The 24,336-nt window shown below is 36.6% G+C and overlaps 2 protein-coding genes across 4 annotated transcripts in view; one reads left to right on the top strand and one right to left on the bottom strand.

The window, feature by feature from the left end:
* Positions 1 to 6,396, top strand: part of LOC139978793 (uncharacterized) — a 33,018-nt gene extending 26,622 nt beyond the window's left edge. For both annotated transcript variants that reach the window (XM_071989288.1, XM_071989289.1), the window contains one exon: positions 636 to 6,396. In XM_071989288.1, coding sequence (XP_071845389.1) covers positions 636 to 706 — 71 coding nt within the window. In that variant the 3' untranslated portion in view covers positions 707 to 6,396. The remainder of the gene's footprint in view (positions 1 to 635) is intronic.
* Positions 1,274 to 22,632, bottom strand: LOC139978794 (tRNA modification GTPase GTPBP3, mitochondrial-like). Of its 2 annotated transcripts, XM_071989290.1 has the most exons (9): positions 22,154 to 22,632; positions 21,417 to 21,910; positions 18,613 to 18,748; positions 17,659 to 17,812; positions 11,356 to 11,428; positions 10,642 to 10,785; positions 9,659 to 9,824; positions 8,188 to 8,553; positions 1,274 to 7,522 (listed from the first exon to the last, which is right to left on the bottom strand). In XM_071989290.1, exons 2-9 carry the CDS (start codon positions 21,715 to 21,717, stop codon positions 7,297 to 7,299), a joined length of 1,566 nt encoding a protein of 521 aa, XP_071845391.1. In that variant the 5' UTR covers positions 21,718 to 21,910; positions 22,154 to 22,632; the 3' UTR covers positions 1,274 to 7,296. The 2 variants fall into 2 exon arrangements, with proteins under 2 accessions (XP_071845391.1, XP_071845392.1); XM_071989291.1 differs by lacking the exon at positions 22,154 to 22,632 and having other exon boundaries at positions 21,417 to 22,105.
* Positions 22,633 to 24,336: the final 1,704 nt, after the last annotated feature.

Genomic DNA, 24,336 nt, shown 5'->3' with positions numbered 1-24,336 from the left:
GTTATCACTCCAAGTGGTGTTTTCATACTACTTTCTTACAAATGACCATTTAAAAGTTGTTAAAATCATCAGTTAAAATAGCTGGGCTTGTCAAATCCTCGGCATGGTGCAACGCAAACATCGATAGGGAAAACATTAAGTCTCTGTTAACGAGTTTCACCTTGCTGTTAATTCTAATGCAATTCATTTTATTTTCAATGTTTATGATACTCTTTGAGTGCATGTTTCAGAAAAAAAAATGTGTATTTCTTGTGCGGTGAGTTCAGTGATATATGTACCCTCCCCTCCTTCTCCTCCCTGCAAAAGGCCACTTTTAGGACAAAGTACACAATGGGATCTCCTTTCCATGGGCTCATATCTCTTTCCGAAGTTCCGAACAATCAGAACCATAACTGAATATATGAAGCATTCTATTTGTTGTTTAACTACATTTTATTTAATTTTGTTTTCTATAAGATCACACATGTTTACTTTAAATTTGAAAGAAGAAAATTGCAAAGAAAAAAGGCACAAAAATGAAAAGCAATCAATTTTTTTTTTTAAATTGCAGAATATAAACCTTTTCAGTAATGTTCTGTTGATTGTTTAGGAATTGTATTTGACATCCATTGTTTTATTTTCATTTATTTTCACAGAAGATGAAAAGTTACGATTTGAACCTGGCAATCAGGAGAATCAGCTGAATCCAAATCCAAATTATGACTGAGAAGATAACATCTGTTAAATAATAATAATCATAAAAAAAAAATAATAATTTAAAGGAAAAAAAAAAACATACCGAAATTGAAAATGGCCTACAGATATATCAAAGATTGGAATATATTACTTCTTAAGAATCTGAAGTAGTGGTTTCAGGTGGTGTGGACATTACGGTGAAGATGTTATATCTTCAAGTAAGATATTTCTCACAAATAAAATAATAATAAGCAGGAGGCCAAAGAGGTGGCTTTCATTTTGATGGTTTTTAAATCGTAATGGATTTCTTTAAGTCTTTCATAGTAGTGCATTGGGGTAGACACTAAATGCTGTCACATGCAGTCAAATTTTATAGACAATATGACTGATAACAGACCTTTAAAGGGGAAAAAGGAAATTTCTGCTATACACCCTGCCAGCCATCAAGGGGTTTGTGTATGGGGTAGGTGGGAGGCGGGGATGGGGTGGGAGATGAGGTAAGCATGAGGGTCCATGCAGGTAAATGTTAAGTATAAACCATTTGTATGGTTTAATGAGGGCTAATAGCCTCTGGGAATGTGGTTCTTGTTTTTTGTAGTTTTTAACCTTTCTTGACTCCATCAGAGTAAACCTGTGCGAAAGTTTGCCTATTTGTTTTCTGTCCTAGACCTTTGGGAGATGCATACTCACCTTTGACGAACAAAAAGAGGTGCTCTCTCTCGCTGGGCTTCCATGAAAGAATTATGTGGGAACTGCTACTGTTCCCATGTGGCTACCTACTCCTACCCCTCCCCTCCCTCATCACCATCCTCTTGTAGATGCTCTGTTGTGCACCTTCAAAATGCCCCCAAACTCTGCCATTCTTCTCACAATTCTCTTTCCCTAGCCATCATTTGTGTGATAAGGTTTATAAATTATTGCTAAGAACAAATTTCCGGTTCTGGGATTGTTTACAAACAGTAAAAATTGTTTGAAATATTCAAATAAGGTGAAAGAATGACATTAACAGCATGTGATAGTGTTAACTGTTAAATGTATGATACCTATGGCAGATGTAACAACATGTGATAGTGTAAACTGTTCAATGTATGACACCTATGGCAGATTTAACAACAGGTGATAGTGTTAACTGTTCAATGTATGATACCTATGGCAGATTTAACAACAGGTGATAGTGTTAACTGTTCAATGTATGATACCTATGGCAGATTTAACAACAGGTGATAGTGTAAACTGTTTAATGTATGATACCTATGGCAGATTTAACAACAGGTGATAGTGTTAACTGTTCAATGTATGATACCTATGGCAGATTTAACAACAGGTGATAGTGTAAACTGTTTAATGTTTGATACCTATGGCAGATTTAACAACAGGTGATAGTGTTAACTGTTCAATGTATGATACCTATGGCAGATTTAACAACAGGTGATAGTGTTAACTGTTCAATGTATGATACCTATGGCAGATTTAACAACAGGTGATAGTGTAAACTGTTAAATGTATGACACCTATGGCAGATTTAACACTGGTGGTGTCACTATTTCATCTTTTTTTCTTCTTTTTCTTTTGCTGTCTCTAAAATGTTCAGCTGTATGGAAAAATATGATGAATCTTAAAAAAAACAGCAATAAATAATAGCTTTTCTCCTAAATTTCTTTTTCAAAGCAGTCTTTTTACTACTTATCCACCGTAGTATGTTGTTGAAAAGTGTTTCAGGCTTCTTTTTTATTTTATTTTTTTGTGCTTTTTTATTGTGTGACTTTTCTCATTTGAAATGGTTAAAACACCAACATAAGGTTGCCAAAATGAAATTTGGAGATTACAAAATTGCGACGACAGGACGTCCCATGTTACAAAGCCAATCACTGCGTCTTACACATCTCGTGATGAGTTACGAGAGTAAGGCCTTTGCTTGTTTGTAGTACATCGACTCGGTCTCCATATAGTAACATACAGCTGTCGCAATTTCAATCTTCAACAGCTGTCTTTATCTCTATTTTTACTTTTGTTCCTGCTGCTAGCATTAGTCTTTTTCCTGTCCACCATTTTTTGTTTTTATTATTTTGGTGATTTCTTATATTCGTGATGGTTTCAGCACTGCCATTAGTTACTGTTTTTTTAGTACCGAGAGAGATGTATTTTGTTTAGAGCACTGTTAATTGGTTTCTGATACAGCAATGAGTATCCGTCTGGAAGCAGGGTTTATTTGTAATGTGTCTCTAAGTCTTTATGGGTTTTTATTTTTTTGGGGGGGGGGGTAGGGGGCTTTACCACAGAACTTAATTTGTCTATGGCAGGTGAAATCTTGGCAGGTTCAACTCAGATTTGAGTGTTTGTTTGTTTGTTGTTATGTCTGTAGAACAAAAAAGTTTAATTTTTGCAGTGTTGTTTCTACAAATCAATCTCTTTGTTAATTGTATTTCTTATCAATATCAGTTCATATATCTAATAAGTACAGGTCTGGGGCAAATTTTAAGCTGTAGGAACAAGATATGGGTTATATGTTATTTACATACGTTGCTTTTTATCTGTATCAATCATATAGCGAGTACTTAAACAGTGGTTTTAATCCGAGAGTCATGACATGGGAGTAAAGTCTATACACATGTAAGTAGTTTAGAACTTCATTCCCTCCATAAGCTATTTATATCTGTGTCTGTGCTAAGTTAAATATTTTATATAGATTTTAACAAACAAAACACAAAATGTCAGCAAACTCCTCTTTTAGATATGACTAGGCTTTGTCTTGAAACAGACTTTTGGAACCAAATTTGTTCTCGTAATCTAGCATAATTACCTGTACTTGTGCTAGTGGATTATGCCTTAAACTCTGGGCACTTATGGAAGTATAGTTAAGACACGGGTGCAAGATTTAAGTACTCATGCACACATGTGAAGCCTTGTACATTTACTCTATACTAAAACTAGGGAAAAGACCTTGTACTCATGTTATTTTACTCTTACATGTCTCTTGTGGGATACATGAAAACCATTTGAAATTTCAAAAAGATCATCTCAGTATGTTATGATGATGATAGCAGTTGTAATGTTTATGCTCTGGTTACTTTTGACCTCACCCATTGTAATCTCTGTACTCAGACTAGTCTTGGTCTGAAGATAAACTATCCTCCCCCCTCCCCAACCACTTCCTCCCCATCCCCAGCATATTGATTTCATTTTATCCAGTCATAAACAAATGTGTAATATACCAAATTTTGGGAAGAAAAAAGATATATAGTTAAAATCGATATAGCACAGAGACCAAAAATACATACCACAATTATGCTAAGGACAGCAGAGAATTGGACTTGACTGGTTACTTTGGTTCATCCATATTCCTAAGATATCCTTATCCCTATGAAACTGCCAAATTTTGAAAATTAGTTGTGCCTTCCACTTTTTAGTAGGGCAAGTAAGAGGGTGTGGGGGGAGGTGGGGATAGATCGAGCGGTCGTTCACGATAGATTACATTAATGCGACATGTGGTGTCGTTCATGTATCAATGTTACTCCGAGAGAATATTATGTGATGCTGGGATATTTTGATCTCCTTCATTGTGATGTTTAAATGTTCAAAAATATCCCACATTCAGGTTGTCAGTCTGTATATAACATATTTGCTTTTATAGCTCCACATGCTTTTTTCTGCCTTGGGATTCATTTTTTCTTCTAGAATGAACTGACAATGTTGAAACAATAGAAGACGTAATTTCCATGTTTATTTCGTAATTAATCAAATTAGGTTACAACGGGGTTGAGAGACTTCCATCGATGATGGAACACGATAAAGTTCTTTATAAATACCCAAGTTTTGTGTTTTTTTGTTTAATTGCTTTGTTTTCTTCCCCTTTATAATTTTCTTTTACAATCTTCAAATCATGGTTAAATTTTATTTATGTGTTTTTTGGGTGAAATTGTTTTAAATTTTCCACTAGCACTATTGGTAAAATTAAATGATCATAAATTAAAAATAACTAAAATTGAGATGAATTCTGCAGCTAGGGTTTGACAGGGTACTCAAGTCATTTCAGAGGTTATGTATATAGTAAAACAAAAACAAAGAATATCGTTAGCGTAATCAGGTAATTGGGTTATGGTGTAAATACCTGTCAAGTGCTTAAAGTGAGGATATAGGCTGTCTTAGATAGATTTCAAACCTGTACGTTTATTATATAGGAATCCATGTAAATGCGCTGTTAGAGGCATTGAAGACTCGCCCCAAACAGCGTGCCACCATCTTTAAAAAGGTAACTTTCCGTTGCTTGCAAGTGAAGTGTTTCTATTGTCGCTACAAAATGCAGACAGTAATGAAACTTGATACCTTGTTATCTTTAGCTGGACCTGAGATGTCCATCGCTGTATTGTTTGTAGACTGTGCTCTGGGTATTGACCGCAGCTGTATGTACTGACTATACACTAGTGTCTAATTACCGAAGGTAACAAGCTGTGTTTATATTTTCTGGGATTCGATGGTGGTGCCTAACACTTCTGTTACACCTCATTCGAAACTAGATCAGATTACCGGCATTAGACACTTCTTTTTGTGCGAGTCTTCACACCCTTTAATGCACTGTAACTCCTACCCTAAATTTTAGGAATCCATGCAAATCCACTGTTAATGCACTGTAGCCCGTACCCTTAATTTTAGGAAATATCAAATGGGGTATAAGGAACAATTACAATGCTTGTAAAAAGTTTGGTGTTGGGCAGAACAAACATTTACCCATTTCAATTTTCAGAGAGCTCAATATTTTACTGCAGTTATGCCAAAGAGAACAATATTTGCAAGGTATAACTACTTGAACAAATTCTTTTCTTTCTGTGCCGCAAAGTATCATGAAATTTCATGCCAAAATGTCCACTTTTGGCAGAGTCTGGTTACACATCCTCTGAAATATATCAAAAGTCCCTCCCCCCCCACCCCCAACCAATTTGTAGTGTACCGCAAATACCAAAATTGAAATATTGTTGTCACTAGTACTTACTTCAAGATGCATTGTTGTATTGCATTTGCATCAGCTTTTGATAAAACCTTATGAATAGCCAACACAGTGATTCCATCATTCTGGAATACATTGATTCTTTTTTTTAAGAGCAACAAGTATCTTGAATATCTATGCGGCCCAATCTACACCTTACTTCTCTCTCGAAACAAAAAGCGAAACACTATTTACCAGTAATGTAATATTTCTGCTTTAGCGTAATTTGTCCCCTCCCCTGCCCCTCCCACCACCTCTCTGACTTGGTATTGTTGAAACAGACATATTCTACATTGATTAGGTGAAATATTTTGGCCCTTGTCTAATTTTATGATTTTTGATAAATACCCAAGTTTATATTTACTTAAGTTATTTCTTGTGGTCAGATTCATTCCTATGGCTTTTTATATATTTTTTTCTACCTTTTTATTTCTTTTCAATCTAAAAAAAAGGAAGTATTTCTAATTTCGTTTCTTCCTTTTCAATATCAATTAATAATCTCCTTTATACTTTGAAATCAAGGGGAATCACATGTATTGGAAAGAATTCTTCCCCACTTCATTGTTTAATATTAAAGAATGGTGTATCATGCCATTCATTTTGTGATGACAATGTTAATTAAAAAATAGATGGTTTGTAAAAAAAAAGGTGATCATTTATAATTTCTTATACAAAAATAGATCTTTCTACATATCTTTGATTGATGGTATTAAATATCTTTACTTTTCATTGGACAAAAATCTGTCTTCCTCTTTCTTTGTTTACCGTGCTTTTTTAAAATTTGAAACGGCCGCTGAATGGGAGAGATGCGTGGGGTACCCTAACTTAAATACTGGAAACTTATTGCACATGAATATATATCAAAATTTGCAAAATATAGTCACATTTCCATTCAGGCCCTTTAAAGGCCTTCAGCATACCGGCATTTCCTCAAATGGAAGGGAATTCCCCGTACACTCCTCCCCCCAGGACACTGAAAAGTAACAGACTAATTGGATCCTTCTATTAAACAACCACATGGATCTGCCACTTCCCAACCACTGCCCCCGCCCCCTCCTCCCTCCTATTTTTCTTAAAAGCAAGTGTAGGAGGCATGTCATTAGGAAGGAGACACAGATGACAAATAAAACATCACAGTAATTTTCAATAGTCAGTCACTTTATTCTGGACCAAGTTCTCAATCCGAACAACTCGTTTCAAGAAGAAAAATAAATTTGGTCATTTTAAATGCATATCATGGTATCATCTTAGTATCCAATAGAAAAATGTTTATACTTTAGGACACTGATGTAGAAGTCAACTGAGTATGATTTTCTTCATCTTTATCATCTCCTTTGCAACACTCAGTTTATGTAAGTAAACTCTTTCTCGTTTCTTTCTTCACAAATACAATGAGCCAAAAGTTGAAACTTATTTTTTTTAATTGTCACAGCAAATTTGAAGAATCTTCATAAAGGCTGTTATTTTTTCTTCAAAACAAACACCAACACTTTTGCCTACGAATAAGACATAATTCATGATTTTTCATTCCTCTTGCCTAACCCAGTATCATTTTATTTCATTCCTCAGGGTTAGCCTACTTTGCATTTAACCCTCCATCTCCAACAAAAACGAATAACGACCCAATTAGCATAGTTATGTCACTTTCCGATGCAAAAGTCCTTAAAGATGACGTCCAACACTTCCTCCACTCTCACGTGTCCAGTAATTCTACCCAGATGTCTCAAGGCCTCCCTCAGATGCTCCGCATCTATGACTAGGTCGTTGTCTAACTTGACCTTTGACATGGCAGCTAAACAGAGTTCAAGGTGCATACGGTGCCTCTCTTGTGTGAGACTAGGATTTCCGGAGAGCGGGTCCCCGCACCTGACGAAAAGAGAAACAGCACGGAAGGGATGTAGGATGAAAATAGAAGGAGACTTTTCGTGATGCATTAACTGTAGTTTACATAGAATAATTAATCTTATATCATATATAAAGAGGAATGTTATGCACGAATGGTCAAAATTGCTGGTGTCATAATATTCGGAAAGTAACCCGGTATTGACTATAATTATACTCAGAGTTATTACAGATCTACGGACACCTATGAACAACATTGTCCTTATTGCTCTCATAGGCATTCGAAATCATGAACATAGCTGCAACTCCCATCAAAATCCATCAAAGATTGACCATTTTACAAGTCTTTTCTCAATTTTAGTTTTATTTTATGAATCAACAGTAGCTAATTATGCACATTGTTGATGTACAGGGAGCTACTACCTAAAGTTTCTGTTGCATCATCCCCTTGTTTTCACAAACTTTGTTTCAAGGACACTGAACACAGGTTTGTGGCCTAAGGTGATATTTTGAAATATTTTATTGTAATCTTTGAAAAGAGGAACATCACAATTATTCAAATGATATATATGGGCTTGTAGGTTAAGTTATTAAGTGCTAAAATAAGAAATTTTGATGAGCGCAATGCTCCATGTCATAGTTTGCACATATTTAAATGAGTTTCCCCAACTTGAACATTTTGCACTTACAGTTTTGACACAGTTCCTTTTAACATCTCCAAGAAGGTGTCCAGTCCTTCTAATGTCTTGCACGAAAACCCACAAATATAAAATCCTTGGTCTTTCGTGAGAGAGTTCATCACTTCCTTCAAGATTTTTCTCTCCCTTTCTGCCAGTAAATCCACCTTATTAAACAGAACCATACTTTGCTGTGAGGTAGTGTCATTGTCGGCTATTTCGTCCGTGATGCTGCCTGCCTTGTCCATTGTCCGTTGCAACGTACCTAACGTACGTAGGAGCGCCGTTACCAAATCATCTATTTCTGAACTGTTTTTTATCACAGGCTGCAATGTTGATGCATCCACCACTGTTACAACCATATCAGAAGTCTGTGCCCTGAATAATTAAAACCAAAACAAAACTGAAAAGTTGATATTGATCAATTTATGATAATTTATGAGACAATAAGACACAATTAACATCCAAAATTGGTAGGATTAGGAAGGGAAGAGGTGGTGGACGTTGACCTGGAAGTGGGGTCAGTGGGGTGGCATGGTGCAATTGTTGAGTTGAGATGGATAAGAGGGCTTCCTGAATTAATTCTGTAAATTAAGATCAGCATTACAAGGTCAAACACTCCTGAACAATTAATGTGGTTAAGATGTCAGGGCTTCTTTTTCTTTTGGGGGTAAATTGATAGTGTTTTGTTGTGTTTACTACCAACTGCCTTAAAAGGTTACTAAGATTGCCTCACAATATCCCTAGAAGGTTCAAATAATGGTCAACCATGCTCCAAGTTTAGAAAGCCGCTTCAAGAGCTAGGTTGGACGTGCCTGGGAAAATTACATCATAGGGCCCCTCTTAATTTAATGTTCATTCATACTTAGTAAAGATTCCTAAATCCTATTGGTCCATTCAGGTCAGATGACCGTGGTTAATCCTGTGAGTAACGCACGGTAAAATTACGGGGCATCACTTTAATAAATCTTTGGTTATATGTAACCAAAAATGTTTTGTTTTATGATTTTTCCCCCACACAAATGGTAGCGAGTATGAATGAACAGGGTTAATCAACGGTCTAGCGTGCGTTACTCACATGATTAATGCACTCCGGGTGTTAATGCTATCGCTGGATGCACTCGGGCTCCGCTACGCTCTCTCTCGTGCATCGCTTGCATTATCCCCCGATCGTGCATTAATCCTGTGAGTAACGCACGCTAGACCGTTGATTAACCCCTTATTAAATTTCTCCAAAGATATTATGAAAATGAGGATACACCACTATTCTCTACCTCACATTTTCCGAGGCCCCTGTCACATCTGGGGCCCCTGTATAATGGACAGACTGTTAAACATATATGTAAAGATGTATCTAGCTGCATTTTGTACAAACAAAAAACTAATATTTTATTAAGATACCAATATCCAGAGCCTTTCAAAAGTTGCTAGATTTAAACACTAAAATTATCCCCTGCACCGTCCTCTGCAATATTCATTGTACCTTTCAGTAGCTCTCTTGACTCCTTCAATTTCCACCAGATCATTGGTCTCTCGGATACCAGCAGTGTCACTAAACAGGACCGGGTATCCTCCAATGTTGACAGCCGACTCCACTACATCCCGGGTTGTCCCGGCGATAGGGGTGACTATCGCAGCTGGTCTCTTGCCTTGAGGAACGGAGGAAGGGAGGAAGGGGGGGGGTGAATCAATGCTTTTAATTTTTCAGATAATGCACCTTTAAACAACAGAATGTGACATGCAGTCAACAAAATTTATCCTTGACAACACAGGCATATAATTTTGTACCTGGCTTTCATAACAACTTTTACCCAATTTCATGGTTGAAAATATTAATTAAGATGGTATTAGGTCAGGAAGAGTAAAATAGCTCATAAGACTACGAAGAACAATGAGTAACGCAGAGGAGATAAATCTAACAATTTGAAACAAAATTATCCAACAATGTCTAAGACGCCACCTATCGTGTAAACAGTGCAAGACTATTATTCTGTCAACAACTTACGGTGGTTCTCGAATCTTACTTTCATCTGACGGAACCCATCCAAATGTCACATGTCATAAATAAAAATTTAGCAACTTCATGGTGTTTGTATAATCAGAAAAAGACACCTTCAAATCCACAACACTAACAATATTCAAGCAGTCAGATGTTCTAAGAATAGTACCATAAAGAGAATTTTTGTTGTTGTAGTCTACGCCTTAGAAGAGTGAAATTCAAACAGTCTCAAATGTCTCTGACATTCATATAAAAGAGGGCCTGTTGTTCGATCCTAGCTATCTTCTTCAGCGGCTACAACTTTTTAGTTTCATATTCACATTTATCTGCACAGGTTTTTTAATTTTTTTTTACAGTAGATAAGCAGATTGCTAACAGGTTTATGAATGTCTTTGAAATTTGTTAGCATAACTTTGGCATCCAGAGTTCAACAGATGAAAGAATCTGGCCATTTATTTATTACTCACATAAAATATTCAGCAGACTGCTTTTGCCAGCATTGGGCTCTCCAATGATCGCTATCTGGACACCGTTACGAAGTCTTTCGCCCCTGCGGTTATCTTTCAAGTGGACTCTGATTGAATTTTCCAGCTTCTTCAAACTTTCCATGGCTGGATAAATAAAGAAAAATAATGGAATAATCTTAATCTTCTAAACACAACCTACTTATAAAACCTTCAGGGATTATTTAATTTTGAGAAAAAAAAGAAAAAGATATTTAGTGTAGAGAATTTCATATCAAAGAACAAACTTTCAACTTGCTTCTACATACCTTGTAAGCTTTCTGCTTGGAAAATATTTTATTCAATTTGAAGATTGTATGTATTTAGTCCTCTAGAATAGTTTCCTTCAAATTCTAGCACTGTATATTGATAAGTAAGTTTGTTTATCACTGTACGATGTTCCTTGACCATTCCTGAACCAATCAAGAACAGTAATATGTATCATGTCTCATGGCCATTCCTGAACCAGTGAAGAACAGTAATGTAAGCTGTTCCTTGACCATTCCTGAACCAATTAAGAATAGTAATGTATGACCTTTCAAGGCCATTCCTAAACAAATAAAGAACAGTAATAAATGATGTTTCAGGAACATTCCTGAACCAATCAAGAACAGTAATATTAGATGTTTCAGGAACATTCCTGAACCCAATGAAGAATTCCCTTGCTTAACTTCTTACCTTGATCAACAATACTGCCCTCAATATTTTCATCTTCACTGAAGTCAATAAAAGCTTCAACATGAGCCACAACCTATTTAAGGGAATATAGAGAAAACACATCAATTGTGTCAGTCACTTCAGTTCTTCACTATAATGAGTATTGCATGTAGTACATACCAAAGAAGTCCATAAGTTAGCACCACAAACAATGGAAGGGGGGGGGGCTGGAAAGGAAGGAGGTGTTGTGATATGGAAGGGAGAGAAAGAAGAGAAGAGGGGAGGGGAGGCAAGAAAATTGGGAGGGAGTGAGTGGGGAAATTTACAAAGTTTCTGAAGTTATTATTGTGATAATAAAGGAACAACACTACTAAACAACTAAGGGAAGGGGTTGTTACTTTTCTGTAACATCTTGGGAAGTAACATAGGCGGCTGACTGCTCCAACTAACTCGAAGGTTTGTCGGAATAAATCCTCCACTTTTCTTCCCAACAGGCCCTTAATTCTTCAGTTTACAAGTTCAAATACCGACAATATCTCACAAGTTTGTGACAGGCGTCACATCAGACTATAAAATTTAAACTCTTACATATATAGCTTTTACCTTAATTAGAAAACAGACATATGAATTTCAGCCTTAATTTCCTCTGTCCTTTATCACTCTATCTCTCTCTCGTATCTGCTAATTGTGAGCTACAGGATATTGCACAAAGACTTTCAGGCCAAATAAATTCCAAAAATCTTTGGCTTTGGTCAGACAGAGGAAAGAAACTAATCATATCCTTCATGAGTTGAAATTTAGTTCCCTTTCTGAGTATGCATCTACACTTCCTTTCAGCAAGTTCCTCGAAGTGGGCATTAGCCTTTGTACTGTACTATAAAGTTTATATGGCAGTGTGATATATAACCATATGGCAGCCATCCTGTTGTCATTTATGTACCATCTGGCTTATCTGTGGGTGCTGACTAATTAACGTGTATATTTGATGCAGTAGTGTGCTTCAGCACTATACCTGCATGCATCCAGGCACGAATAAACTCACTCCACTTGAAGCAATTTTTATTTGTTATTCTTTTTACAGACTTGACAAATAGTACCAGTAAATACTAAAGAAAAAAAAAACATTTAAAATAATAGAATCATGCTACAGGGTGCATTCAGCAATTGATATCTCATGTTAACCTTCTCTTCTACCTTCAAACAGCTTGGTTTTTGCACTGACAGTGAGCATCAAAGTTTGAAAATATTCAAACAAAAACATCTTCACTTATGTTTGCTAATGATTTCTATCTGAACCCAAGCCCATTTATCTAAGTCAAGTCTATAATGACTAAGATTCTTTTAAATCATATCATTTAAACTGATAAACTATGTGAGTCACTATGTCAGAGCTTTGTAGGTGTATACATATATAACTTACTGTGTATACAGTGTAACCTCTCCACTCCTACACTAAACAAACACAGATGACTTAACACTGAGTGTATACATATAGGGTGTAAAACCTATTGCCTAAGAAACTTCAGTGTGTGTGTAAGTGCTACAGTGTACAGTGTACAGTATACATAAGGCCTACTGTGAATCACATGTTGAGACATGTGCCAAACACATCATCATACAATGCAATCCACCTGTTGTCTGATTAGTCAACCCCTTAACTAAGCCTCCTGCACATATGCCAAATAACAAAATCCTGTTCACACTGGTTTACAGTGGTCTCAATAAGATTTACAACACCCAATTATCCACACCCTCAATTGCTGTGAAATATGCATAGAAGAATGGTTTTGTTTGTGAAGGTTACACAGGTGTAAGTAGTACTGTAGTCCTTTGTTCATGGAAATTCTATAGAATATACATTGTCCTTACAATCAAGCCTAACTGTGAATATAAGGTGTTCACAAATAATAGGCTACTGTATGCATATATATATGCATGAGTCTTATAACTTGCAATGAATGTATGTAGGCCTACTAACACAATTGACTGAACATTGGTTCAATGAAGGTTTCTCCAATTAACAATTTGTATCAGAATTTAAAATTGGATTTCCTTTTACTAATTGGTAGGGGAATCCCTTGCACTTATATCTCATATCCACTCCCACCCCCACCACCTTTCCCACACACACACTTCCCTTTCCTTCAATAACTACAACTCACAAATGAGAGAACAGAATAACACCCATGTATATCAATGGCTAAGTTTGCAAACCACAAGCTGCATACAACCAATACACAGTTTATCTGACAAAAGGCATACGGTTTCTCAAAAACAGAGGAAGGATGTGATCACTTGCATGCCAAGTATACAGTTGGATGTGGTCTAGACCAACTGCATAGTCAGCTACAAAACTAGACACACAGTATCACACAGTGATTTTGTAATGCACTTTTACATTTGCAATTCAGTGTAATATATATGATCATTACCAGGAAAAATGACACATTGGGCTATCATCCAAGCCTGAATTGATACATATGTGTGCCAACATTGCAATGATATTACGGATATGAGTGCAACGTTGAAACAGATTAATTATTGCATCATACTATATCCTGCACTGAATTACTGTACAGTTACATGACAAAACAGTATGTATACATGTATCTCTGAATACAATACAGTACTGTACATGTACATATATATATATGTTATTCTTCAACTAAAAATAGTACCTTGTACAAAGAGTGTGAGACTACTAACACACAGTATCTGTGTAGAATTAGTTTCAAGTAGGAAATCAAATCCCTTTTGATGGCCTCTCTTGGTTAAAGCAGTAGTCAGGACTTCATTTATTAGCTAATTCAAAGAACCACTCTAAGACCAATTTGACAAACTGACAGAGACCTACATTACATTGTTAATCTAACAGTCAAAGAAGAACATAGTACTGTCTTTAAGTATTCTGTGCTCTAATGACAGAATGAACCATTTTGATGGTTATTTTAAAAAACCTAACCTATTTAAAGACCCAATCATGGACAGAGAAAGAATTTCTTCCCTTTAAAGCTCCCTTGCCACGTTACCATACATTCCCATATGGTAAGTAAATATGATACATACTGAACTCTGACGTTAGTACATATAGTAAACAAGTAGTAAATGAATTTAGTTTCATTTGTTGACATGATTGTGGCCTTTCGAGTAAGGAACAAAGACACCATTGACATTGTTAACAACTTGTTACATGCTTTTTACAATGATGATATATTTCTAATGTTTATCTTACAACCAGATGTTTACCAGCAGACCTAAACTAATTTGTCATTAGCAACAGGAATCAAAAGTTCAAAACGCCTGTATGATACCTTCTTAGTCAATGTCAGTTTTACTCATCAACAATCTTTGAAAATTTTCAAAAACCTGCAGTATATTATTACTCAAAACTAGTGTAACAAAACCGTTCAAACTGCAATAACACCCAAATTCCCTCGCAAAATTCTATTCCTGTTTTTTCCTGTCATACGCCTACGATCTCTATTCAATTTATCTGAACCTGGCAGGCATATTGCTTTGTTATTTCAATTCATAAAATGAAACAGTTAAACTGAATGAATTAGCTTTAAAGCTGAATGAAAGGCGGCACCATTGTGATTCAGCATACGTGGAATAGGTTCCACAAATGAATCACGAGAAAGAAAATATTGCTTATATTACAAAATAGTTCATGACCATACATTCTTCTTAAACCTCGATCATCAATAAGTATTCAAAAAAGAACATTGTAGCCATTTTTCCAGGCATTTTCCCCTCCATTGATGGCCATGTTATTGTCTACTACAGTAATCTATCACTTATAATATTGATGGCGGCACCTAAAAATTTGGTGGACAAAATAAGTAAACTGGTAAATTAACTGTATATCTCTGACCTGGTTTCACACAGTTCACTACATTCTTCTGTTTGCTAAATAAATATTAAAGATTTGATAAATATGTATAAGGACACCAAATTCTAACTGGCTCAACTTAGATGTAATCACCATTATCAAGATAAAACATGTTGCAATCAGAGGTGTGCTTCTTTTTTCATCAGTTGAAGGATAAATTAGTCTTAAGTGTTTCTTAAAACATACTATTTTAGAGATATACATAGTATGCAGCCAAAGGATACTTAGTAAGTTTGTTACAATGTAACATTGATCAAAAATGATACACAAGGCTTGGGCGGACATTTTGAAATCATGCAAATATGCTGCATTTTGTAGTGGTCAGTGGTCACTGTTACAAACTGTCATTACTAAGTTCTTATTCATGAAGACAACTTTATTACTTTTTACTGTTGTACTATTCAGCAACAAAGTAGAGTATTGGCACTCTACATAGTACCAGCATTTTAGATAAAAAGCTCAGGTTAGCTGGTAATCTTTATCCTGTTTGTTCTGGGAAAATCCTTGTCCTTTGTGTATTGTTTAGTAAATTCTCTTGTCCCTCAATCTTTTGTGGTTGGAAGGCTGTACGCTGTTTATTTGATAATCTCTTTGACCTTTGGTTGTTTGTGGTTAAGAGGGTTCATCATATAGAAGGAAGTTCATTAGCTAGTCCTTCCAAAAACATGTCTTTATATCAGTCAGGCTTTCAAAGAAACTTTACAGTGGTTTGCTTTGGTTTTGGTGCACTTATAATGTAAACAACTTCACTGTAGGACAACAATATGGAGGAGGTACTACAGTATTCGGGTTGTGTGATTACTGTCTACAATTGTGTGTGCTGGCCATATGTTTAAGTTAGGATGTTCTTTGATTATAAGTTAATCTAGTCTTCCAACTATTATTTTCAAAATAAAATAAAACTGTTAGCAAACTGCTTATCCACTAGAGAGCCTGTGTAATAGAATGTGTAAAAGTAAGTTGGCATGACGTTTCGATCCTAGCAGGATCTACTTCAGATATCCTGCTAGGATCGAAACGTCAGGCCAACTATTATTTTCAGGTGATTACTACTAGGACCGAAATGTCCACAGGCATTTACAGTAGAACTGCTGTTTGCTGACAGTCTTCAAAATTTCCAAATACAACCAACTGATTACTCTCTCTAATATATCTTAATAGTTAGACGGTCTGACGTATCAAAACCAAGACAACTCTAACAAAATGTTTCTCTGGCCATAGATCTACAGTTAACAGTATGGAGACTGACAGTTCAGTTGAAGAGGGTGGGGAATAAGGGGGGGGGGGTGAGGGGTGGTGGAGGATACCTTAGCCTTCAAAAACACACCATTTCTATTTTCTGACATGGTTCTACAGGGCATTAAATTTTAAGGCAAACAACTGCCAAGATGCTGAGCAGGGAATGATGGTAGTGGATCCAACACCTTTTCACATTTTTACCTCATTTGTCTCAACATCCAAGGAGGGAATGACTAAATGACTGATGGAATGTGTAACAGGTTCGAACATGATCAATATTATGTCTCTGTAATCTTGAGTTAACAATAGAGGATCTTTTTCTTTGTCATAGTACAGTTGCCTTGGTTACCAAGTGCTCTGTTCTGCTCACTTCTTTCTTCTCACAATACCTCCAGCATGCCACTGCCTGAACCAAAGCTATATATGGACCTTGGTCTTTGCACTTGATAAAAGTAGTGTACGTAGCGAATGGTATGGAACAATAAGAAGGGTAGCCACCCAGGGTGTAAAATGGTTAGATACATATCGTCGAGCAAAGCTTGACAAAAAACAAATGGCCAAAGGTGCCTCTCCTCTTTGCAGAAGAGTACTTCTGTGCCCTTCAACAGATTAACCCTGGTTTTATTAGGCACTACTATGTACACACTAGGCAAACACAACATAGTTGCCATTTGCAGTATTAATGATATAAATGCACACAACCGGTACGAAAAGTTTATGCTCTATATCAGTGAACATAGTACAAAGGAACAGTTTCTGTTGCACAAACAAATTGTTACAGGACTTCCCTCTTCTGCCTATATTCCCCCCCCCCTTCCATTGGTTCCTACTTAACTCAACAATAATGGACAAGACTGTGGCTGTGAGTGACTGACAGATACCTCACTGGTAAAAAAGTTCTTGGGGGAGGGGGGAATCATATGTGAATCATTTCATGCACAGAGAATAATGATATTTTTTAGCCATTCAAAATTTGGTAGCATTCAATCAACTGTATCGATGTAAGGGACAATACATTGAGATGGGGATTTTGATAAACAGTCTGAAATCCTTTTCACCTCAAGATGAAGTGTAGCATTGCCTGCCACCTGAGTTACTACTTCCTTTTAATGGGAACTTTGCCAAATCTGCTAATGTTGTTTACTTCAGTCACATATATATGTTTAATATAAAAATGATTCTACTTCCTTTACCTTTACTAGCTCGTTCCTCCATCTTCCATACAAGCTTCCCAATTCACCGGACATCTGTCTCAAGGCTTGCTGTCTCTGTGTTTCGGTCTCTGCTGCCACCAAGTCTCCTAATCCTTCCACCTCAGTTAAATCAAGTTTTCCATTGATGAAGGCTCTTTACATATATATACATGTATGGAGGCAAAGAAGAGACTCGATCAGTTGAAGGTGTTTGACTGCATGAAAGCAATCTAAATATCTACCCAACTGTTTAAAAAAAGGACAAACAATTGTAACAAACAGTTGTAGATAAAATGATTTGCTGAAATGGAGAATAAACTAATGACCTCAGGAATGCAATTTCTATCCAGCTCGCAGGTGGGGATCCCTAATTTATCCATCTTCCTACCAGGAGGGAAGCTTTCATTTCAAGTCGTATTCAGCGTTGAGGAATATATTATTAACATACAGCAGACGGTCTATGAGTTGGATGACAGATGACATATCTCTGATTAATTCAATATTCTAATCCTCTATACTAACCCCGCCCCCCCCCAAAAAAAATATGTTTTCTTTTTTCTATACTTTCGAACAGCTGATTCTGTACCTGTCTTGCTGCTATTGTAAATTTACAAATATAAGTAGTCCACTGCACATGATATATGAATATACTGCTATCATGTGCTATGGTATGTATACGGCAGATCATATACTGTATACTTGCAATATGTGCATATTCGATACATAAAATGCATACTTGTGTATAGGGAATTTGGACTAGTTTGGCATTGCAAAAAGCTATGCAAAATGGTCAAGTTGCTGTACAATAGTAAATATGTATTTAATAGCAGTTTCTCTACATAGGAGGAACTATCGTATCCAGCGAGAGAACAACTTCAGAAACATTAAAAAAATGCTATGTCACAAAGTTTGAAAAGCTGTGACTAAAGATCACACATTTTACGACAAGCTTACCGTTTTGTAAACTCACCAGGCTCAGCTTGATAGAGATCTTCACAGTTTCCTAGAGCTCTCAGTACTGCTTGGATGACAGCCAATCCACCATGGACATGAAACTCACAAACATCATCCCCTGTAAAACTGTTAGGACCTAAAGGATTTGAATGGATATTAAAACCGACATATTGAATTGTATATTTATATGTATGTATGTATAACATGTATATCAAAAAACTAAAGGTTACAGACTTTAACCTCAGTTGGTCGCATAAAATGTTTTGAGGTTATCACAAACAATGTGGTTATATAATTCAGTGCATAATTTCACACCTACAGTTACCGTATTTAATGTCAATGATTACTTGCTAAAGTATCAAGTTGAAAACACCACCATTTCTTTGGATGAAATGCATATAAGGGGGTTGTAAGAAGTTGACCTTTGAACTTAATACCAAACAGATCTATGTAGCTCAAGTATAATGAGGTTCACATAAACTGTACTTTACAGGGAAATTATGGTGTTTAAAAGGGTTTTCAGAGTGTTGTCTTCTCAACTAACAATATCTCTGAAAACAGTGTTATGATTATATTGCACTCTTTACAACTTCATACATGTTTAACTCTAAGGTAAATGTACAACATTTTATTGCTCAACTATGCCAGTATTTCCATATCACCTCTTACAGATAACATGCCAATGAGTAAAGTTATGGCTACTCACATGGCAACCAGAGGAAATGGCTGCATTGCCTAGTGCTACTCTTCTGGTAGAGCTAAAAGCCAAATCAAGTGCAATCTACGAAATTTCCAACGTAATAACTAGTGTTTGCACCGGTTATCAGGGTGCCCGGGTACCCGCCCGACGCGATACTATCCGGTTCCTAATTTATTACCCGAATCCTAAGTAGTGTGATTTAATAAAAAAAAAAATTGGCAAATCGACGGTTAGGCAGATTTCCCATTGACTTAGTGTGGTGTTAGGCTACCATGTGGTCGAAGATAACAGCAATAACGAAGGTACCCGCCCGACGCGATACTACCCGGTTCTTAATTTATTACCCGAATCCTACGCAAAGTGTGATTTTTCTTTTGCAAACCGATGGTTAGGCAGATTTCCCATTGACTTATTGTGGTGTTAGGCTACCATGTGGTCGAAGATAACAGCATGACAAAAGTATTCCATGGATATCGTATAACTGCGTCACAATTTCAGCGGTATAGGCTAGATTTCCCCCATTGACTTAGAGTGGTGTTAGGCAACCATGTGGTCGAACGTAACAGCAATTATGAAAATATCCATGGATATCTTATAACTGCGTCACAATTTCAGCGAATAAACAGAAGGTTAGGCCTAGCTAGATTTCTCATTGACTTTGTGTGGTGTTAGGCTACCATGTGGAAGAAATTATTATTTATTCATTCGTTTATTTCATGGAAGGAAAGGCTGACAGGGAATTTTACGAGATGTTTACGAATTATTGACGGGATAACTAAAAAATAACAATCGCAAGTGGCTGTTTACTAATCGTTTATTCCAAATGCGATCAAATTGCGTGAATCGCGCAATCTCGCAGCTAATGCGAACCATGGACCTGCATAATAGACAGTAGTAGTAACAACTGTTTTTGAGCTAAATTGGATATTTATATGGTGTGATCAATACACGTGGAGAGCAAGCATAAGCAGCGACGGCAGTGCGATGTTCGTAGTAAAGTTAATTATATGAAGTTATTAACAAGTTAATGAAAGAAACAATAGCAAATAGAAATTATTGAGGAAGGTTTTATACCTTATCCTACACCTACGTTTTTGAACATGAAAACATTGTCAGTAGAGAATATGATTCATTTATAATAGCATCCAATATGTCATTTCTTGAAAATCGTGATACACGAGGGTAAACAATTTTTCCCGGGTACCGGCTCTCGGGTACCCGGTTCCCGATTTTTGGACCCGTGTAAACACTAGTAATAACAAGGTCAAGCAAAGGTTAGTCCTTTGACAATATGCAATATGCCATTCAACATAATATCTTGGCATGTTGTTAGAGGTTCAAGGTCAATCCCAACACTCAGTAGCAACGTGCTGAGATTTGACTTTTTTAATTAAACAGAATTTCACAAGAGAATGAGTGTGGGTGATGCTACAGACAGCATCCATAATCTGATTGTCCCTGTGGTCTATCCGTGCCCACCTAAACCTTGAGTCTGCCAGATAAACATCCTAAATAATTCTGTTATATACATGATCTAAACTCAGTTCATTGGTCCTTTAACATTGATTTCTTTGTCCAGCTGCTGGGTGAGGAAGGAAATATGTGATACATTGTTTGCCCCACAGCTGGATGAATGACAAGGGCACTCTAGTCTGCTCTAGGTATGTCATCTGTCTATCCCATTGCTCAATTTGAAAAACCTGTCACAAATGTGTTAACATTTGTCCTTACTCATCTGGAACCTGGTGGACTAACATGACCCTTTTCCCTTATTCACCTACAGTAGCAACTTTATCAATAGTGAGGATGTGAAATGTTGCATATCCCTTACTCCTATGCAAGCAGATGCCACAATTGGCTAAAATAAATACATAATGTTAAACACAGTCCAAGTTAGGAAACATATATACAAACTAACGAAAATGTTAACAAATTTATAGACATTCTAAATGTACAGATATGCACACTGCGAACGACTGACAGAACAAATGGAAAGTGCAAATTAATGGAAAAATTGAAATGCAGCGATGAAGTTGAATTAATAATACACATGCTGCACTCAAGATAGCTTGTTTGATGATTCAAAGAAGTTACTGTAGCTCACCTGGGAACCAGAGCACAATCGATTTATCAAGCAGTTCTCCAGACAGTGGACTGAATATGTCCCTATTCACAGCCATTCTGGGACGAGGAAGATGTGATTGTTTGGTAACCTCTTTCAAGACATCACTACATCTTGGTCCAGAGGCTCTTATTACCGCGAGACCAGCTGGTCCTTGGCCAGATGACAATGCATATATTGTCTTCACTGAGCGCCCCATTTTAAAAGTAGTTCTAGACAGACACCTTTTCCACTGTATGCATACTATATGCACTGTCCGATATCTTTGTGCAAAATTCAACATGTTTTCATTCTTTATTTGACACTCTTAGAAATCATAAAGATGTAACTTCCTCTGGGCAAGAATAACAAGAAACGAAGAATGTTAAATTATGCAATTATCCTCTTTTTTCTTTTCTTGTGGTCCATTGTAGCATCTTCATCACATGTGTGTCAATCACTTGCTATGGCGGAAAGACAGCGCAGGATTCCTCAATCTAGAAAATGAAATGGAGACACTCCACTTAAGAAATGATACCTGCCGGTCGAACAAACACGACGTTTCAAGTTAATTACAGTTCGCTCATCTGGTACCAATATATACGACGGTATGACGAAACTTGTAGTCCTAGGCTAAGTGCGTACTATGTAATTTCGGACTTTCAAAATGAATACATCATAGAGCCAGTGTTTTAAAAAATTCTTTATGTTTCTCAACAATGACATTTAATTAAACTCACCATTATATACGGTGCCTATGAGATGCAACGATGCTAAATCTAAGGCTACCGTGTTTGCAAACAAATCAAACAACAATGGTATGGAGGTGTAACTGAAGAAAAAGTCCTTCCTTACTGGTTTGATGTTAGAATATCTCTGGAGAAAAACAAAACCTGCTTGCTTTGATGAATCTTGAAAATTCACAGGAAATTGAAATTGCGAATTTAATTTTCGCAATCTTCTACTGGAATTGTACGTAATAATGATGTCATGTAAATACTTCAAGGAAATTTAAGGACGTACTTCGCCGACCATCAAAATAATGTCACGTCGGACCTGTATAGGGACATGCCCATGCAGTGTCACTGTTGATCAATGCAAAACTGTTTTTACCTCCATGATCAATGCAAATTAGTAGTTACTTTTATCATGGAGGTAACCTCCATGCTTTCATTGACTCAAAAGTAATAAGTAGCCTGATTTAATTTCACCATAAATGAATAACATAAGTATTCAATATTCGATAATAAATCCAACCTGCATCAGTAGTTTCATTTCATAACACTAAATGAACCCCTTACCGAAATCCCAGATCTGGTTTAATCTGGCCATATCAAGCCCTTTAAAACCAGATATATACCTTAATATGAAGACTATCCAGATATGCAGATTAAGTTATATCTGGCCCAATTATGGAAGCCATAATATTTAACTAGATAAAATATTTTATATGGGCCATATAAAACTTCATTTTATATATCAATTCATATCTTCCCAATATTTATTCTGGCCACATATAAATTCCAGAGCTAGAGCAGAACTGGCCCAGATTGATATTCCGGTCCAGCCCAGATCTGGATTCTTATATCTGGCCCAGATCTGGGATTTCGGTACCCTTACCGAAATCCCAGATCGACAACGCAAGCTAACCGGAAAATTATAAACAAAACCGTTGAAAGATGCAAAGAAATGTTTGTTTTTTGAACGGAATTCGAACCATTCATGTATCCACAGTGTAGTACAAGCACCTTTGTTCTACCAGGGACCCTGACAACTGCAAAGGTTCTACCAACTGAACTACCCAGATTTTACAGTTTCTTGGATGATTCCCATTGTACACAGTCATTCCTTGCCCAGGCAGGGAGCCTGGGAGTACCAGGCAGAAGCTGCAATGAGATAACTGGCATATACCGTTTAAGCACATATCAGAACTCAATATGCAAAAAGCAGCAGCAGAAGATGGATTGATTTGATTTGATTTATTTGATTATCCACAGATAATAAAGTTTCAAGATATAATTCGGCATTTCATTTATAATCAGAAAGCCAGTTGGCACAGTGTACTGAGGGCTGACGAGAGGGAAATTTGGCAACACTGCACACATCACAAAACTTTTAAATAGTTTTGCTACAATAAAGGATACATTTTCATGAAGGTGCGGAAAGCTAGCCTACATTTTAGACAAACTGACCACATTCTCAGCCCCACGTGCAAAATATGATTTAAGGGTTTCTGGAATGACTCGCCAGAGAGTTGTTACGTAACCACTACCTGCTGGTGGTGGTACGGTAATAAGAATTTGAACGTTCTCGAATTGGAAAAGCCCTAAGTCACGATTTTCATCATGAACTTTTTTAGCTGTTACGCAAATTACGATCTTTCTTGCTATTAGTATTACTCACGACCTTTGAGTCCAACGGAGGTGTAGAGTGAACATTACTGCTCATATTAACTTACAACCCAAGTATTTTCTCTTAGGTTCTTATTAGTTTTTTCACATTAAAGGAATATTTATGTCAGCATAGATTAATCACGTTAACACGAAGTAAGTCATGGAAGGATGTTCTTTGTCTTAAACATACCCAATTACTAAGCAGTCACCTCCGGGTTTGATACCTAATTCATGCCTGTAGGTGCATTAGCGAACGGACCATGTGTGCCCATTGAAAACGTGTAACTCTGTTGAGCGTTTTGATTAATTTTTATGCATACAATTTGAGTAAATGTATAAATGCTTGACATTGTGAATGACAAACATATTTAACCAATCACATCAATTACGTCAAGCGAGTAATTTTGTAAGATTTCTTTCTGTCTTACAATAGCGCCAATAAGGAGCCGCCGGTGCCTTCCAATCATGATAAGGTCTCCGGTTTGAGTCAATCCAAGATTAATGTATGTCGTCCAGTTACAGAGTTGTTG

Source organism: Apostichopus japonicus, chromosome 13 (assembly GCF_037975245.1).
Source record: "Apostichopus japonicus isolate 1M-3 chromosome 13, ASM3797524v1, whole genome shotgun sequence".
Taxonomy (NCBI): domain Eukaryota; kingdom Metazoa; phylum Echinodermata; class Holothuroidea; order Aspidochirotida; family Stichopodidae; genus Apostichopus; species Apostichopus japonicus.
Note: the sequence above shows the minus strand (reverse complement) of the source record. Positions and strands in the feature narration are given on the sequence as shown.